Source organism: Tinamus guttatus, unplaced genomic scaffold, assembly GCF_059628265.1.
Source record: "Tinamus guttatus ecotype Peru unplaced genomic scaffold, ASM5962826v1 Tinamus_guttatus_pri_ptg000383l, whole genome shotgun sequence".
NCBI classification, from domain to species: domain Eukaryota; kingdom Metazoa; phylum Chordata; class Aves; order Tinamiformes; family Tinamidae; genus Tinamus; species Tinamus guttatus.
The window spans coordinates 3,517,123-3,533,738 of NW_028288917.1; the positions used below are offsets into that span (position 1 = coordinate 3,517,123).

General features: G+C 38.5%; 1 protein-coding gene across 13 annotated transcripts in view; it reads left to right on the top strand.

Moving 5' to 3' along the window:
• The window catches only part of DLGAP2 (DLG associated protein 2), a 432,244-nt gene that overhangs the window by 366,419 nt on the left and 49,209 nt on the right, over nt 1-16,616 (top strand). For all 13 annotated transcript variants that reach the window (XM_088530583.1, XM_088530594.1, XM_088530593.1 and 10 more), the window contains 2 exons: nt 11,643-11,790; nt 15,588-15,807. In XM_088530583.1, the coding sequence (XP_088386709.1) occupies nt 11,643-11,790; nt 15,588-15,807 (368 nt within the window). The remainder of the gene's footprint in view (nt 1-11,642; nt 11,791-15,587; nt 15,808-16,616) is intronic.

Below are 16,616 nucleotides of genomic sequence, written 5' to 3' on the forward strand. Positions count from 1 at the left end.
TACATTTTACTCCCTGAAGATAAACATATTCTAGCTCTTTCTCTGTGAGTGCTGTTTCAAAAGGATAAGAAGTAGGATGTTGCACTACTTACTGTTATAACATCAGGTGTAAGCCAAATGTAATCTATTATTATAAAATTGCATTTGAGTGAAATATAATACAATAAAGCTTGCTGTTGAGGAAACAGGACAGATGCTTGAATCAGCTTCCAATCCAACTTTTTTGCTTTCTTGGGATAGTGCCAGTACTCCCATTTATTGTGGAAATTATCTTGACTCTCACTTGTCAGGGGATAAAAGAAAATATAAAACGTTTTTCTCAGAATCACAGAATGGTTGAAGTTGGGAGCAGCCTCTGGAGATCATCTAGGCCAATCTCCCTGCACAGGCAGGGTCACCTAGAGTTTGTATGTTTTATTATTAGACACACAAAACCTTTTGGATGTCAGATGTGGGGATCCTATAGACAGATATAGGTCTTACCAAGGTGAAATGAAAACCTTTTCAATTGTCCTTTGTTTTCTGCTGCTGGGGATGCATTTGAAATGTGCTGGAGCTGGTTGGTGCTTTCATCAGCAGTGAAGGTCAAAACGGCCTGGAAGAGAGACTGACCCACATGGTCTGTAAGGGTACCAGTAACCTGGTAAAGTTATGTGCAAGGTGCTGTCTCTATCAAATACAAGCAGCTAAAAGCTGGGTGAAACTACAGATACGCTGGGATCCTGAAAAGCAAGCTGAAAATAAAAAGGAGAATTTGGAGCTAGGTGATGGAACAAAATTTCTAACTATTCCTGAAGACTATATTTCAGTTATTTCATATTTCAGTTATTTCATATTTCAGTTATTTGGTGCTTTCCATGTTCAGAAGTTTATAATATAGAGTTTATATAAATGAATAGGAGAGTACTATAGAAAGAGCAAGTTGCATTATTAGAATCTCCTTTTTGAAATGTCATGAGAGACTCCGAAAACTGCCTAACTATTGAATCAAAAGGAGTAACGGTGGCATTTAGACAGAGTTAAAACATTCTGTTTGAAACTATGCTGATTTCCTTCATGCACGTGAATAACCATGCTGGCCTGGAGTTTTCCATTAAACTCTGAAGTGACTCATGAGAAACTAGATGCTGAAAACATGAAGATGAAATAGGTTAAGCTACAATAAAATAAAAACAGCGCTGGCACTGCGTACTTGTGTTTCCTGATCCTCTAATGGCAGACTTCACCGAGGCAGCTGGTACTCCAGATGCCTTAAGTTGAGCAGGCAGAAAAGCATGTCAGCTGATAGACAGCATCAAAATATAGTATTACAAATTGGAGAGAAAACTGTCATAATACAACTTATTTGGTGGAATAACACAGTACATTACCAGTACAGATTATAGGTTGACCTGCTGCAAAACAGCTCTGCGGAGAGGGATTTGGGAATCCTGGTTGACAAGTTAAGCATGAGGCAGCAATGTGCTCTCAAGAAGGCCAATGGGATCCTGGCCTGCATCAGGAGGAGCACTGCCAGCAGGTCGAGGGAGGGGATCCTGCCCCTCTACTCAGCTCTGCTGCGGCCGCATCTGGAGTATTGTGTCCAGTTCTGGGCTCCCCAATACAAGAGGGATGTGGAGCTGCTGGAGAGAGTCCAGCGTAGAGCCACAAGGATGATTAAGGGGCTGGAGCATCTATCGTATGAGGAAAGACTAAACAAGCTGGGCCTGTTTAGCCTAGATAGGGGAACACTGAGAGGAGATCTGATCAGTATGTACAAGTACCTGAGGGGAGAATGTAGGGAGGATGGGGCCAAACTCTTCTCCGTGGTGGCCAGTAATGGGTACAAGCTGAAACACAGGAAGTGCCACCTGCATGTGAGGAAGAACTGCTTTCCTGTGAGGGTGACAGAGCCCTGGAAAAGGCTGCCCAAAGAGGTTGTGGAGTCTCCTTTTCTGGAGATCTTCAAAACCTGCTTGGATGCCACCCTGTGCCACGTGCTCTAGGTGACCGTGCTGAAGCAGCAGGGTTGGACTAGATGATCTATAGAGGTCCCTTCCAACCTTAACCGTTCTGTGATTCTATGTTGCTTTGATTTGTCTTGACGATATCCTCCGTTTAAGTCCCTGGCAGGCTTTTGGCCTCTGTGTGGAAATGAGTGTCTTGAACTCTAAGTCATGTTCACTATACCAACAGTTGTATTCCCCTCAAATGTTTGTAACCTCCTCTGCATTGGATATTTTCAAAGCCCATAACACCTATGGGCTTTGTATGCCTGAATTTCAGCTACTTAGTTACGCAGTCTGATATCTCAATGCAAAACCTCTCCAATCTGTACTTTAAGCTAATATGCTTGAGCATGGCTTGAAATAGTTGAGTCGCGAATGTATCTTGGGCCTATGGTGAAATAAATGAATGCATTGATTTGAGTTAAAAATAACCTTCCCCCACTTTCTCCTTTTCAGAATAAATCACATTTCTCTGTGGCTGTACTAACTTATTCTGACTTTAAAAATATGTGGACTATGGTCTAATGCATATCCCTGTGTTCTGTTCAACACTCTGTAATAGCAGTGGAAATGTTGCCAAGGGGCCAAAGCACACAACAAGGGGATTAAAATGGTACACTGTCTGCCAGAGCAAGTCTGGGACAGCTTAGGATCCTCTGTGTGAGACATCTCCATTTACAAAAATTCTTACCATCTGTAACTCCTAATAACATAGCTACCCGAGAAGTGAAAACGAAATGAGAAGTCTGGAAATATTACACGAGGCCAAACTTCTGTGTTTTCATCCATAATTGCCCTGATAGTGCCAACATTGCATACTTTAGTAATGCGCAAGTATGTGGGCTTTTCTTCTACTGAAATGCTGAAATACCAAGAAAGCAAACTTGATATTCCAGGCTGGAGTGTATGTGTGTGTGTGTGTGTGTGTGTAGGAACAGGAGGTGCTCCAAAACCTTCACAGACTGAGATTTAAATACAGGTTCCTTGCTAGAGAAATTAACACAATATTTCAATGGTGCCCATCGCTGCACATCAATGATGCAAGCCTATTTTTTATTATTTTTTAACAGTAAACTTCAGTTTATTCTTAAATCTCCATCTGTCTTTTAAACTGGGAATAATTTAGAAACTGCACCTGAGGAATACTGCCAATAGAGGCGATGGGAAAATTCACTAGAAAAGTAAACCTCATCTTTTATATGCTTTTTATTTATCTTTGCTTTTTTTTCCCTCTCAATCTTCCGACTCTAAAAAGCCTCATTACACACTTCATTAGCAGTTTTCTGAGGCCCTATAGCATAGTAGTATCTGCTCAAAGCCTCTGAGGGGTGAAATTGGAGATTTACTGGAGAGAGTTTGAGGGCTAATTACAAAGCCTTATCAACTAATAAGGCAATCAGTGGGCCACTGGCACAGTGATAGTGTTCCCTGCCACAGTCAATAAGATCTGGGTTAGATTAGCCCACAGGGTTAAGAGAAAATGCTGATGAAGGGCAACTAGTCATCTGGCTACCTAGGAAGCATCTTTTATGGGGTCAGAAGAAGGTTCCCATTCCTACCTCCTTTGCAGAATAATGAGAATTGCTCTTAAGCAATATAAGGCACGGTGTTCTTCCAGAAGCAGCAGTTGCCTTTCACCAGTGTCCCTTTGAAACCTTGTGAGTGATTGAACCCATATCTCCTGCCTTAGAGAATACCAGCTTTATATTATAGGGCTGAATTGCATTTGTCTGGATTGGGTACAGAAAGGGGACTCAAAGGGTCTGACCAAAGCACAGAGACTTCTCAGGAATAAAACAGCCTTTTGTCAGAAAGATGCAATTATGTGATGGAGTGCAGTGAAAATGCAGTAAGATTCGGGCCAGTGGCACAAGCACAGGCACTGAGATCTGAGAGTAAATGTGTTTCTGGTTTTATAGTAAATTGCCTAGTCACTCCTGCTTTCCTCAAATATTTTGCCTTCACTTTTCATGTGAAAGGCTGAATCAAGAGCCATTTTACTCATTTGTTTTGATTTTTTTTAATGAAAAAAAAAACAAAAAATGTATGTGCATAAAATCACTTCTTCGGGCAAGGATTTGAAAAATAATACATTTTTGGTTAAAAAGCAGAAAATAAATATATTTCCATTTCTCACACTTAGTCTTTTTTTTTTTTTTTTTTTTTTTACAAATTAGATAGATAGTCTCATCTATGTGTTCACTGCAGTGTGAGAAGATCCCTTACTTGCTTAAGATCTACTGACTTTAATGGAATTGCACACATTTTTAAATGAAGCTCGTGCTCAGATGCTTTCCTGAACCCGAATGGTCTATAGTGTACATTTCTTTCACCTAGCTGTGGTTTTATGCATACACATAAATGTGCGTATGTAGCAAGTAAAAGGAGGGGGAAAGTAAAATAGCTCCCCAGAGAATATCATGAATGCCCCAGTTTGAAAAAGGATTTAGGCATATGATTTTAAATCCAATATTTAAGTTCTGCTTAGATCCTGAGATCCATTAACTGAACTGCTACAGGATGCTTTAAACCCACCTAAGTTTCTGCAGTGACATCTGCCAAAGTTTTGTTGTTGCTGACCAGCTCACTGTCTAATCCCCAAGGCAAGCTCAAAATAGCAGGCTGGGAAAAGACTTTTAGCATTAGCTGTGTGTGCACATCTGTCACCTCTTAGAAACAGTAGCTGTGGGCTCAGATTTCCCAAATGAGACCTTGTTTATTACATCCCCATTCTGCATGATTTGGAGTACAGGCTTGACTGAGCCAGCTTCCTCTGTATCTTCGCAAAGAGTGACTAAGCCATCAGACTGCTGATGCATTCTGGATGGCTTCCTCTCACTCACTTCTGTTTCATGCTGTACATGAAATAGTTAACATCGAGAAAGGTTCTGTCTTCATTCTAGTAGATGTGGCACTAACTTAGCAAGTTATGCAGTCAGATCAGGTTCTTCTAAAGTGCAAAAGGGAACAGAAGGTGGTTTGAGAATAGATCTCCAATCTGCTAGATGAGATCTTTATCCCTAGAGACCTCATGTTCCTCTTTCTGAGAAAGGAATGCTTTCACGTTGGCATGTAGCTAGAGGATGGGTTACCAGAATGCAATAGCAAAATAAAAGAGTGAGATAGATGTAGTTAGGTATTTAATGCTTTGAACTGATGTGCTTTACACCCTAAATTCTGGTTTCACAAAGGCATTTAGGAGATTAAGTCCTGCTGAAGCCATAGTCCTGATGATTGTAACAGTGTTTTGTCTCCTCAATGCCTTTTTGGATTTAGCCTTAAGGAATTTAAGAATGTTTTAGCAGAATAAGCTTCAAGCTAAGAGTTACAGAAAATTGGAGTCTTAATCCTAGCAAAAATCAGTAGAAGTAATTTTATAAGTTGCTTATAAATTCTGGAAATGCCATACTTATAATAAGCAAAGATGACTTCTAAGGGTAAATTACATGAGAAGTGAAGTAATGGTGTCACTAGTGTCTAAGAATTTAGGTAAAACAAAATAAAACAAAGTTATTATTTAAAAATTATATGACTAAAGCCCTGGCTGTAAGTATCCACCATTAAATTATATTGGATATATTCCTTGAGAGAATGCCACAGAGTTAAGAAAGCATCTATTTTTGCTGAAATTTAAAAAAAATACTCATTTTCAATCCAGTGGTTCGCAGACATTTCACAGGGAAGAAAGCAACAGTCTGTAATAAATCAAATATTCAATCTCTCAGATATTTTTTAAAAAGAGATGATAGGTCAATGACAAATCAAATAGGCTTTTTAGAAATTTAATTTGGCCCAAATTCTGATATCTATCCCTGATCAAAGAGAAACTGCAGTCTGACAAATATTAGAAGAGAAACTCGTCGCTACAGATTCATTCACCAGCAGATTTACGTGTACTTGCAGTATTTCAAAGAACCAGACTCACTGTACTGTTCCTAAGGGAGCATCAAACTTAATGTCTACACTCTGAGCTCTCCAATAGACTACACACAACACCTCTGTGTCCCTACGCAGAGCTCTATTAACTTCAGCAGGGATCCAAAGAGACACACAATATGACTCCAAGCTGCTATACAGTGACACAGATAGCTAAGTTTAATCATTAGATTCTGGTCAATGAGTTATTTTATGTACCTACAAAGACATAGTTAAGATAGGTCCAGATAGAGAAATGAATATCCATTGAAATGCAAATATTTCATTAAAATAGGTTTTGATAACTTGCACTAGCTGGCTAAGATTACTAATACACTTGTCTTTTAGATGCCTAAGATGAATTCTTTTACAAATTTTATCTTTTTTTTTTGTCCCAGAATGACACATCCGAATTGCGTATACTGATTTAAGCAGAGGTGATTGTACTTGCTTTAATGCTCCCATTCATTTTTAGATTTTCCTTTTGACAAATGCAGGGATGATGAGGAAAATAAAAAGGTACTATTTTAGAATATTACAATTCTGAAAATTAATTTGATGGAAAATGGACTTCCTTTATATTTTATGCTTCCTTAATAAACCTGATAGATCCATTCAAAATCAGGAGGTGACTTTCTTGCTGTAACTTTTAGAGGCAAGGGATTAGGATTGGGAAAAAAAAAATCACTTTTGGTACCTTCTTGACCGGGGTGCACTGGTGGCTGAACATTTTGACAGAGAACAGATACTCTGGGGAGTAATCACTATTTTGACTATGTGTAAATAGTTCAGGGAATGATCTTGGCAAGTGAATCATGCTGTTGTCATCATGTTTTTTGGATGGTATTAGCTCTGTGTGAAAGTGTGTGGTGCCAGTCACTTATTAGAAAATATAAGCAGTCAAAAGCAAAATATGTGTTATAGACATTTCCTTCTCAGGACTCATGCACTGCATGTTCTTGCTAGAGTCAGGACGTTTTAGTTTTGTTTTGACCTTGGATTAGCTGTAAACCCATATCAGCTCTTTTCCCTAAATCTGGCACTTCAGCCTGTCCTGAAAGTGATCTCCCATTGCTGCACTATCATACATACCCTTTCACCAAATGTCAGAAAGATTGATCTTCTGCAGAACATCCAGTGGTTCTACAATCTTGCGTGTTGTAATTCTAGCTTACAGTAGTACCAGTCGTAGAGTGATGACACAGACTTCAGAAAACGAGACACACACAATCCTGGATGTTCATCAGCACTTGAACACAGTGATGACTAAGCATGGGCTCAGCGCTACACGGAGTGCATTACTTTCAATTGAGGGGTGCAAGCTACCAAGGTACAATCCACAGCAGGACTGCTTCTTGCTCCTTTTAAAGATATATGGTTGACAGCAGAGAAAATAGATGGGTAAAGATAAGAACTAAGAGGTTGTTTTGTTTTGTTTTGTTTTTTTGTTTCCCCTAGCATTACTTATTGCTTTATCACAGTTTCCTAGCTTGACTTGCATAGTTATTCTATTCATTAAAACACAATCTTAATAGCTCTGGTTGAAAACATCTTCTTTCTCTCTCATCAAAATGGGATAAGTAGGGTAGAAAAAAATGGCATGTAAACATGCTCTTCCATCTCCTGAAATCTCTTGGCAAATACCATCTAATGTTTTTGACTGCAATATAAGTAAAGCTAAACTTTCTCTTGCATTTTTGCTCTTCTTGGTCCTGTGCAAGATGTCTACATGAGATGGAAGACACAACAGATGTCTTCTGGAGTCAAAAAAAAAATTGTTTGTTATTTCTCTTTTCCTGCATCTTGCTGCTTTCTAGCAGAGCTATTTTCTTGCTTCCCATCTCCCCACTTTTTACTCTCAAAAGTTCAATCCTGGTGAGGTGTGAGCAAGTGCACAGTGTTTCTTCAAGCAGAAGGTGAGATTTTGTTTTTGTGGAAGGAAATGATGAATTAATGTCTCCCAGTGAGACAGCAAAATTAGCTGGCTGTAGCAGCCCAGGAGAGTGTGAGGTGGGCTCTGCTGAAGAGATGGGAGCATTAGGGGTACTTTCGAAATCTACCCAGAACAAATAAAGGACAAATACTGGCTTCTGTGTGGAAGCTCTGGAGTAGAATGGACTGAAAGGGGTCTAGAGAGGAGGAAGGCTTGGGAACCGGGTTACTCAAGAATGAAGGTGAGCTAGACTCAGGAGGACTGGTTTAGGTGAGCTCTGAGATTGGTGGAAGCTCTCAGAGAGGAATGGTTGGGCACTTCTGGTCTGGATACAATGGTCAGAGGCTTTACAAAAAGAAGAGTAGAGGACTGCAGTAAAAAGAAGCTTGTCATGCAAGATCCCCAGAAACTGCTAAGCAGAACCCCGGTTTGAACTGCTATCCCTTCCCTTATTCTTTTTGTTTGTTTGTTCTTTTTAGGGTAGACATTTTTTAGGTCTGCAAGGTCATAGGGCTATTGAACCCTATGGAAGTATAGGAAGTATAGGACTGCCTTATTCCCAAAAACTTCTCTGAACTTTGAGCTTTACCTGTTCACAAGACATCTCATCAAGTTTAAGTACCTCCTATCTGCCTTGGATTTCCTCTGAAGCCAGTGGAAAAGGGAAAGCAACCCTAGACAGCAAATAAACTGTCATGTGTGAATCCACTCTGAAGAACTTGGCTGTTTAGAAAAGCAAATGTGAAGAAGACTGACATACCAATTTATTTTTTCCTATTAGTCTCATTCTCCTCTTCAGTAGCACCAGACACCAGACCTTGGAGTCACATCCTTTTTTTTTTTTTTTTTTTTGGTGCTGGTACTGGAGATGAACCGTGCTCATGCTTGTCTTGCCCTTCGTCAGTGTTCAGATGTAAGATCATTTATTACAGAACATAGAATAAAATTATTTTCTTTTATCAAAGGGATAGAGCTTTTTTTTTTTCAAAAGGAAAGTCAAGAGTTTTGTTCCTGGGCTTACGGATAGAGTGGCTGACATTAAAAAGCTAGCATTTACCACTGTCACATGGAGTGTCACATTTTGTTGACAAGCATGACAATTTCCTGAGCAGATAAAAATATTTGAAAGCAATTTCCTTATGTAACTGTTGTGCCTATACTGTTTTAGTTCTGGATCATGGTAGTAGCAAGATCATCATTTTTTGCCTGCCCTGAGACATTTATCCTAGAGGATTAATTTGAGTGTGTATTGTAGAAATGAAAACCAATCATTTCTTTTTATCAGAAAGAAAGTTCAAAGTATTAATTGAATGGATGTGAAATTGCTTTTACAGTGTAATATATGTAGCATTTCTTTTATTCTGCTACAGTTCTTTGAATAAATTGCTCTCCTCTGATAAGTGAAAAATTATTTAACTACCAGGTAATGTCCAAACTCATCCATCAAAACTCAGCTGCTTAGTAGTGCCATGGTATACTGGGTTTCTTTCCCTAATATATTATTGCTGTACAAATTGTTGATTATAGTTAATGATAGCAATACCTCACAAGGAACCAAGATTGTGAGAGTATTATTTAGCAAAGAAGCCAGTTATTAGGATCCAATCCTAATTAATTCTAACATAACGATTTATTTCTGTTACCTCTTACTTTTCCTTAGATGGCCTCTGGAAATCCCATATTTAATAAAGAAATCCCGAGTATCTATTTCACAGACTGTTTCAGCACTGAGAATCTAAGACAGCAGAGGATCCAAAAGAGGACCTAACTGTTTCAAAACAAAAATAAATTAACAGTACTGGGCAAATTTAATGCAGTGTATGCAGAGAGTCAGTACTCATCAAAGCAGATGACAGTCATCAGTCTCCTGCTTATAGAGGAAAGGAGTTTTACTCACATCTGACACCTAAGTATAGATATGCTCTATGCCGCTTTGGCTAATCTGTTATATTTGTCCTCACACCTATGGCAGCAAAAAAAGAATATTGCTACAGTTCGCGTTTTCATCATCCAAAACCAAATTAGACCAACTGTCAGAGAGCTATCTTAATCTGCAAATCACTCTGACTTTGTAATGACTTAATTAACCTGTGTTAACATGCTTACATCAATCTCATACATTTTGATTCTGTTTTTAGTAGTTAGAGCAGAATTTCTGCATATTTTAGTGCAAACTCTTTGTCTTGAGGTGGCAAAGGTAATCCACAGAGGGAACTGAGAATAGTAAAGAAAAATAAAAAAAGTTTGTCCTTCAGGGAAATTTCTCAAAAATTCAGGGGAAAAAAAAGTCTGTCTTCAATCAAAATTAAAACAAAACAAAATTTATCCTTATATTTTTAGGGGATGCAGAAGGTGGGGATGGGGAGAGCAAAAGCCTATCTTAAAGAAGCTAGTACCCCAGCCACTAGCAGATTCACTGAGAAAGTAAGGCATGTCTATGGAGAGATCCTGTGATGGCCAACTCAGGAAAATGTATTGAAGTCTTTGAGGAGAGATCTCCCAGGCCAAAGGTTGGAGGGTCTGTAAATTCCATCTGCTCATGGAGCTGGTAGTGAGAGGGATGCGGGTTGTCTCCCCTGTTCAGCCTCACAGGACATGGACACACAGGGTGGTAGAGCTCAGCTTTCTCTAACTGATCCATGCTAAAGACCCTCAGATTCCTCTCTCTGGGCACTTCAAAGTTTGCTTCAAGTTCAACTCAAACTCAGGTTTCAAGGTTCTGGTTTGCACCTCACTCTGATCTTTCTCAACTGCTCAATGCCCTGGCCATCCTAGAGAAGAAACTTCCTCTTTCCCGAGGAAATTACTGCTGGTTTTGGCACAAGTCACAGCTACAGCTGCACTGAGTAACTCGGCCAGCTCAGCCTGAAATGGCAGCATTAGCAATTCAACTGGTCCAAATCAATTTGTAGTAAAAACTATGTTTTTGTTAAACATATCCTTAAGAAATAGGAAATGCCTATTTACCACGTTAAATCCAGCATTTTTTGAGGCATTCACCAATTTGTCCACCACTATATGGGGAGGAGTAGTACCTTCCTTTTAAATCCTGATTTTCAGAGGTAATCACAGCTGAATCACATCCTTTTTTTAAAAAGTTAAATTCTGTGTTCAAAAAAAAATACATCCTTTTCTTCATTCCCTCCCTAAAGTGTCAGATAATTCATATACTTATAAAGCAATAAGACTAACATACCTTGTCAGTGAAAGCGTACTGAAGAGGAGCTGGGTGTGGGGTTAGGGTTCCAGCCTGATTGACTGGAAGGCACATCACAAGAAGAGCATTTCTCGAGCTTGGTGCAGTTGCTCTGAATACCTTATTAATCAAACTTTTTACCCGAAGTACAGAGTATTTTGATCTTTTGTAAATATATATCAGTCTTTTGAAGATAAAAAGTTTCTTGGTGTATAACACCTTGATGAAAAATGGATGACAAATAACATTTTATCTATTAAGAAGCATGTTAAGTTACTTTGGTTATGCTTTAGCTCTAGTTCTTTTTTCCTATTGACCTAGACGTTCTCTTTTATTCAAGTTTAACATTAATAACCAGGAGGTTTAATGATGTTTAAATACAGTAAAGGTGTCTAAAACTTCATATCCTCTATGCAGCAGAATTGCGCACAAAGTGTCTGCATGTGTAAAGGCCTTTGACTACAGGAGATCTATGGTGCTTTATACAGGGACAGATTTTGACCCTGGGGAGTGGATTTGTGAGTCTCATATAAATTATTGTCTTTAGTGTCCTAATTGATTCCATGTGTAATTTTACACTCTTTTCTTTTTTCTTCTCTTTCCTTTGTAGTCAGAGCTACCTTCAAACTGCAAGCGACGTGCCTGGGGGTCACAACCTGGATCCCTCTGCAAACTACAATTCCCCAAAGTTTCGCTCAAGGAATCAGAGCTACATGAGAGCAGTGAGCACACTCAGTCAGGCCAGCTGCGTTAGTCAGGTGGGAAATTCTTGTTATAACTTTTCTTGTAGGTTAATCACAGAAACAAGAGCTGTTATTAGTGGATGCTGTTAGAGTTTTCTTTTAACTTAATATCAAACTGAGGATGTGAATTGTCAAAGCAATTCAGTTCTAAGGAATGTAAGCCTTGTTAAAAATTTCAAGAATAACACTGAATGTTAGAAGTGAAGAGACACCACCAGAGATAATTTCTTTTTTTTTTTCTCAAATAAATATTGGTATTTTCATTTTATTGAAATTTTTAGAAAACAGATTGTGCATAAAGTACACACTCCTAAAATAAACATTAAGATGCTTATGCATCTACAAAGCAGAGATTCATCTCTGAGCTCAGCCTCTTACTGTTTTTGCATGAAAGAGTAAGTCCCATCAAATACTTTACATATGAGGACTTCTGAAGAGACATTTTCCTTCCTGCTGGTTTTATAAGGTTAGTTAGTACTAATTCATGCTGAATGAGTTCTGAAGTAGGCCTGAAGTGCAAGCAGCTGTATGAGCCCTATGGATGTTCTGATCAGCAGAGGACTTTACACAATATTTCCAATATTTCTAATGTGCATTTGCCATGACATTCCTTCTCTGTATTGCTCCATGACACCTGGACCTGCCCTCTTCCCAGGCATTTGTACTTCATTTTTCTTTGTGCATTTAGTGAAGCACCTAAAGGTATAATAGCTAATTATGTACAATGCCTGTGTTGAAATGCCTATGTTTTTATCTTCATGCACATTCAGTTTGTTTTGCATTGCTATTCAGGCCTGGATTCAGCTCATCTAACTTGAGGCTTTTAAATGAGGCAAATGAGCAGAGAGGAAATCAGTTGCCTAAAGTCTCCTCTGTAGTTACTGGAGGGAAGTGGTTTCTTCCAGGGCAGTGGGCATTGCAAGTGGGTTGTAGAGCCCTCTGGAATTGCATGTCCATCACCACTGTCATTTGAGAGCTAGAAGGACCTAGTTTCCTAGTAAAGGCTGTTTAGTCAAGTTCCTTAATTTATGTGGCATAAAACTAACTATAATCTTGCATAGCTTGTGTCAGAATTGGAAACAGTCATTTTCCAAAGCTTTTGTTATTTTACATAGCTCCCTTGTGAGACCTTTTCCTCACAGCATTTTCTTGCCTATATTTTGTTTACATCTGTATCACCCTCCAATTTGGTGAAAGTTTGACAAGAATTAGATCCTGCATTCAAAGCAAGTATTGTTGTCGTCACCTTATATAATGCTACCCCATAGAATCACTCTTAACATCTTTTCTGACCATCTCTATGTGTGAAGATGTCCACTGAGCCTGACTGGTTTCAGCAGTGGTTCAGATTTTTCACTGCAGTGTGCATCACTCGGAAAGATGTCCGCAATGGGTTTCATTTGCAGTTATAATGCTGAGTTGGCCAGTGTAATTAAGTCCTACTGAATATAGTTCCTTACTTTATTTTTCATTCTTGTATTATCTACATGATTTTGTGTCAACCACATATTTCCTACCTCACTGTTCAGTTATTTCAAAATCAGTAATAAAAATATTAAATAGTAGTCAATGTAAATGCATTAAAATAATAAGTTCTGAACCCTTGCTGTTTTCTGGTCTTTTTCCATGGCACCATCATCCACTCTTCCCATTTCTATAACAACCATTTGAGTGAGTTTGGTTGTTTTTAAATGCTTTTTAACATTAGTTCCTTCCCATTTCCTTTGACTTGGGGTACAGTTGAAAGCGATCCTGGATGCCATAGTTTGCATTTCTAAATGAAGTTTAAATATCTTTTTTTTTTTCCTGCTGTTGATGAGCACAGTTTGAAGGAATTGCTTAGGACATACAGTGTTTATGGACCACATTACCATGAATTTCTTGATCAATGATATATGCAAAATATTACAGAGTAAGACTTTTTAAAATCTTTTTGAGATTGCATTAGTCTACTTAACTTTGTTAGAAGTACATTTTATGAAGGATAATGTAATTCCTTTCAAAGTAGATTTAGTAGCCAAAACGTCTTACATAAAATTAAAATAACAGTTATTCATTATCATCAGAAGTTCTGTATGAAATTTCCATTAACTTAATCAAAACCCTGAAACATCTGAAACATTTGCAGTCATTCTGTTTCCATAATGAATAATGTACTAGGAACAGTAATAATGAATAATGTAGTTAGCAGCAATGTGTAAAAAGTAATATCAACTAGATGTGCCATTTAGTGATTTTAAGAATTTAACTAGATATTTTTACCAAATCTGAATTCTTAGCACTCTCCTTTTAAAAATTACTATCAGGAGGACATATCGGAAGGTCTTGTACTTGTCTTTGCAACATGTAGCTTCCCATCTGGCTTTGGATAAACATTATTTTGAGTTATTCGGGCACATTGCAGAGACAGTTAGGGACAGTTTCAGAGGAGCAGTTAAAAAGAATGGTTTAGGTAGAGAATTTTATTGCAGAGCAACTGCAATACAGTTTCCCCTCGAGAGGTTCCCTACACAGAGAAACCTGCTTAAATCCTGTTGAGCATGAAAGCTGCCTAAGTGTTTGCAGGTTGGTGTCATGCAAGCGCAGCAGGTAGGTGCTGCAGTCCGAGCCCTCTGGAGAGACAGAGACTCATGCTGAGATCCCCCAAGGGTCCCAGCCCGGTGCAGGTGCCCGGGGTGCTTCCAGCACGCTCCGAGAGAGAGGCTTCCTCAGCCAACACAGGGGGAGAAGTTCCATAGTTAAATAATGCTGTTGGGGGCATGGCAGCAGTGGTGGCTGCGTCCAGTGTTTGCCCAGTAGCTGAATGGTTTTCCAGGAAGCAGAAGTCTGGTTTAGGGCCCTTTGCAGCTGAATATGGTTCAAGCATTGCTTTCTCCTCTGGCCACTTCTGAAAAAGAAAAAAATAAAAATAATAAAAAGCAGTGTTATCTGCACAGTTTTTCACTCTTTTCACCTCTATTACAAAGAATACTTGTTTCGCTTTACCTGTGAAAGAGGCTATGGGCAACGTACGATGAGAATTGCAGCTATCTGCCTTCAGCCTAAATTCAGGGACACGACTGCACAGAGTTGGAGGGGCATCAGGAAATTGACCATGCTTTGCATTTGCTGTTGGCTAGCCTTGCGTCCAAAACACCTTTTCTGAGTAGTTTGCCTCAGGCAAGTAACCCTTTCTCAAACATTACATATGAAGTACCCAGCTCCTCTTCCAGTAAGCGAATGTCAAAGGCTGTCCATCCAGTGCTTCACCAGACAGAGCTAGAAGCAACATTTCTCAGGCTTCTCAGAAGAACAACAGACTGGGAACTCACACATCCTCAAGAAAGAAATGCTTTGGGGAGCTCCCTTTTCGTGAGAGGAAGAGAGCGACCTGCAGCACAGCCTAAATGCCCATATGGCTCCTAACCTTGCTGATGAGTGAGGGCTCCAGGCAACCTGCTGGAGCTCTCAGTTTTTGACAGCTAACATTAGCTTAGCTGATGTCTGTTCTCCAGGCAGAGTACAGATTTCTGTCAGTGCAGAGTGATCTCAGATTTGTTCATTACCCATTAAATTATGTATTTAATGACTGAATATGCCAAAAGATATTAAATGTAAAATTAATTTCATGGCATGCGTGATGTGCTATCTATTGACATATAAACAGCTGATGTAAATTAAGAAATGTGAATGTGATCAGAAGGGATTACTAAATCTTAACTTTTTGCTAAAACAGTTCTTCATCAATGTACAGGTGTCCATTTGAGATGTTGAGGCCGTGATGATCACAAAAAGCAAGTCAAAAATCAAATGCATTGTTGTTGTTTATTCAGATGAGTGAAGCAGAGGTTAATGGGCAATTTGAATCGGTGTGTGAATCAGTGTTTAGTGAAGTTGAAGCTCAGGCAATGGATGCCCTTGACCTCCCTGGATGTTTCCGAACAAGAAGCCACAGTTACTTGCGTGCCATTCAGGCAGGTTATTCCCAAGATGATGAATGTATTCCTGCGATGGCATCTTCCAACATCACCTCAACTATCAGGTCAACCACAGGTAAGAAACTCTATACTGACCTTTCCACTATCATGCATGTAAAAATATATACTCTTGTTTTGTAAAAAGATATATGACACTTGAAAAAACGTCTCTCTGTAGATCACCAATATTCTTAGGTCTTTGATACTGTATGGTTGTGGCTACAGCTTGGAATAAGTTTTTTTTTCTGGAGCTAGTCATGTAAGCATAAGTAATTGACTAGGATTTTGCCATGGCTTTGATCTGACCCTATTTTTTTTTAAACAGGTGCCAAAAAAAAAAAAGGCAAGTACAGCTGATATAATTTAGATATATGATTGTTGGACATTTAGATATTATTATTTATTTGGAAAATAAGGAAGCAATATTTAAATATTCGGTCTAAATACTTACAGAGAATTCACTTAGCAGAATTAATTTCTTATTTTTAACTGATTGTATTGATACACTGAATCATAAAAATTGTGATAACTTTCACATATGTTCGTTTTTACTTATCAGTAATTGTTAAGATTTGTTTTTATATCGTTCATTCATTCTTTTGACATTCTCATAGCCATTTTCTCTTATTGCTTGTGTAATAAAGATGCTAATTTTATTAATGTTTGAATGTTTGCATTTAGTATTGGTAGAGAAAGATTGTGCAGAGAGCAATTAAAAGTGAAATCTATGACAAAAACATATTCTTTACTAAGTGATTCAAATATGCCTTTATATTTCCAAATATATCATGTCATTTCTTGAACATGATATTGTCCTTGCCGCAATACAAGTCGTCCACATACAGAATGTAAAAAATAGCTCAAAGTATAACAAGCAGAAATGCT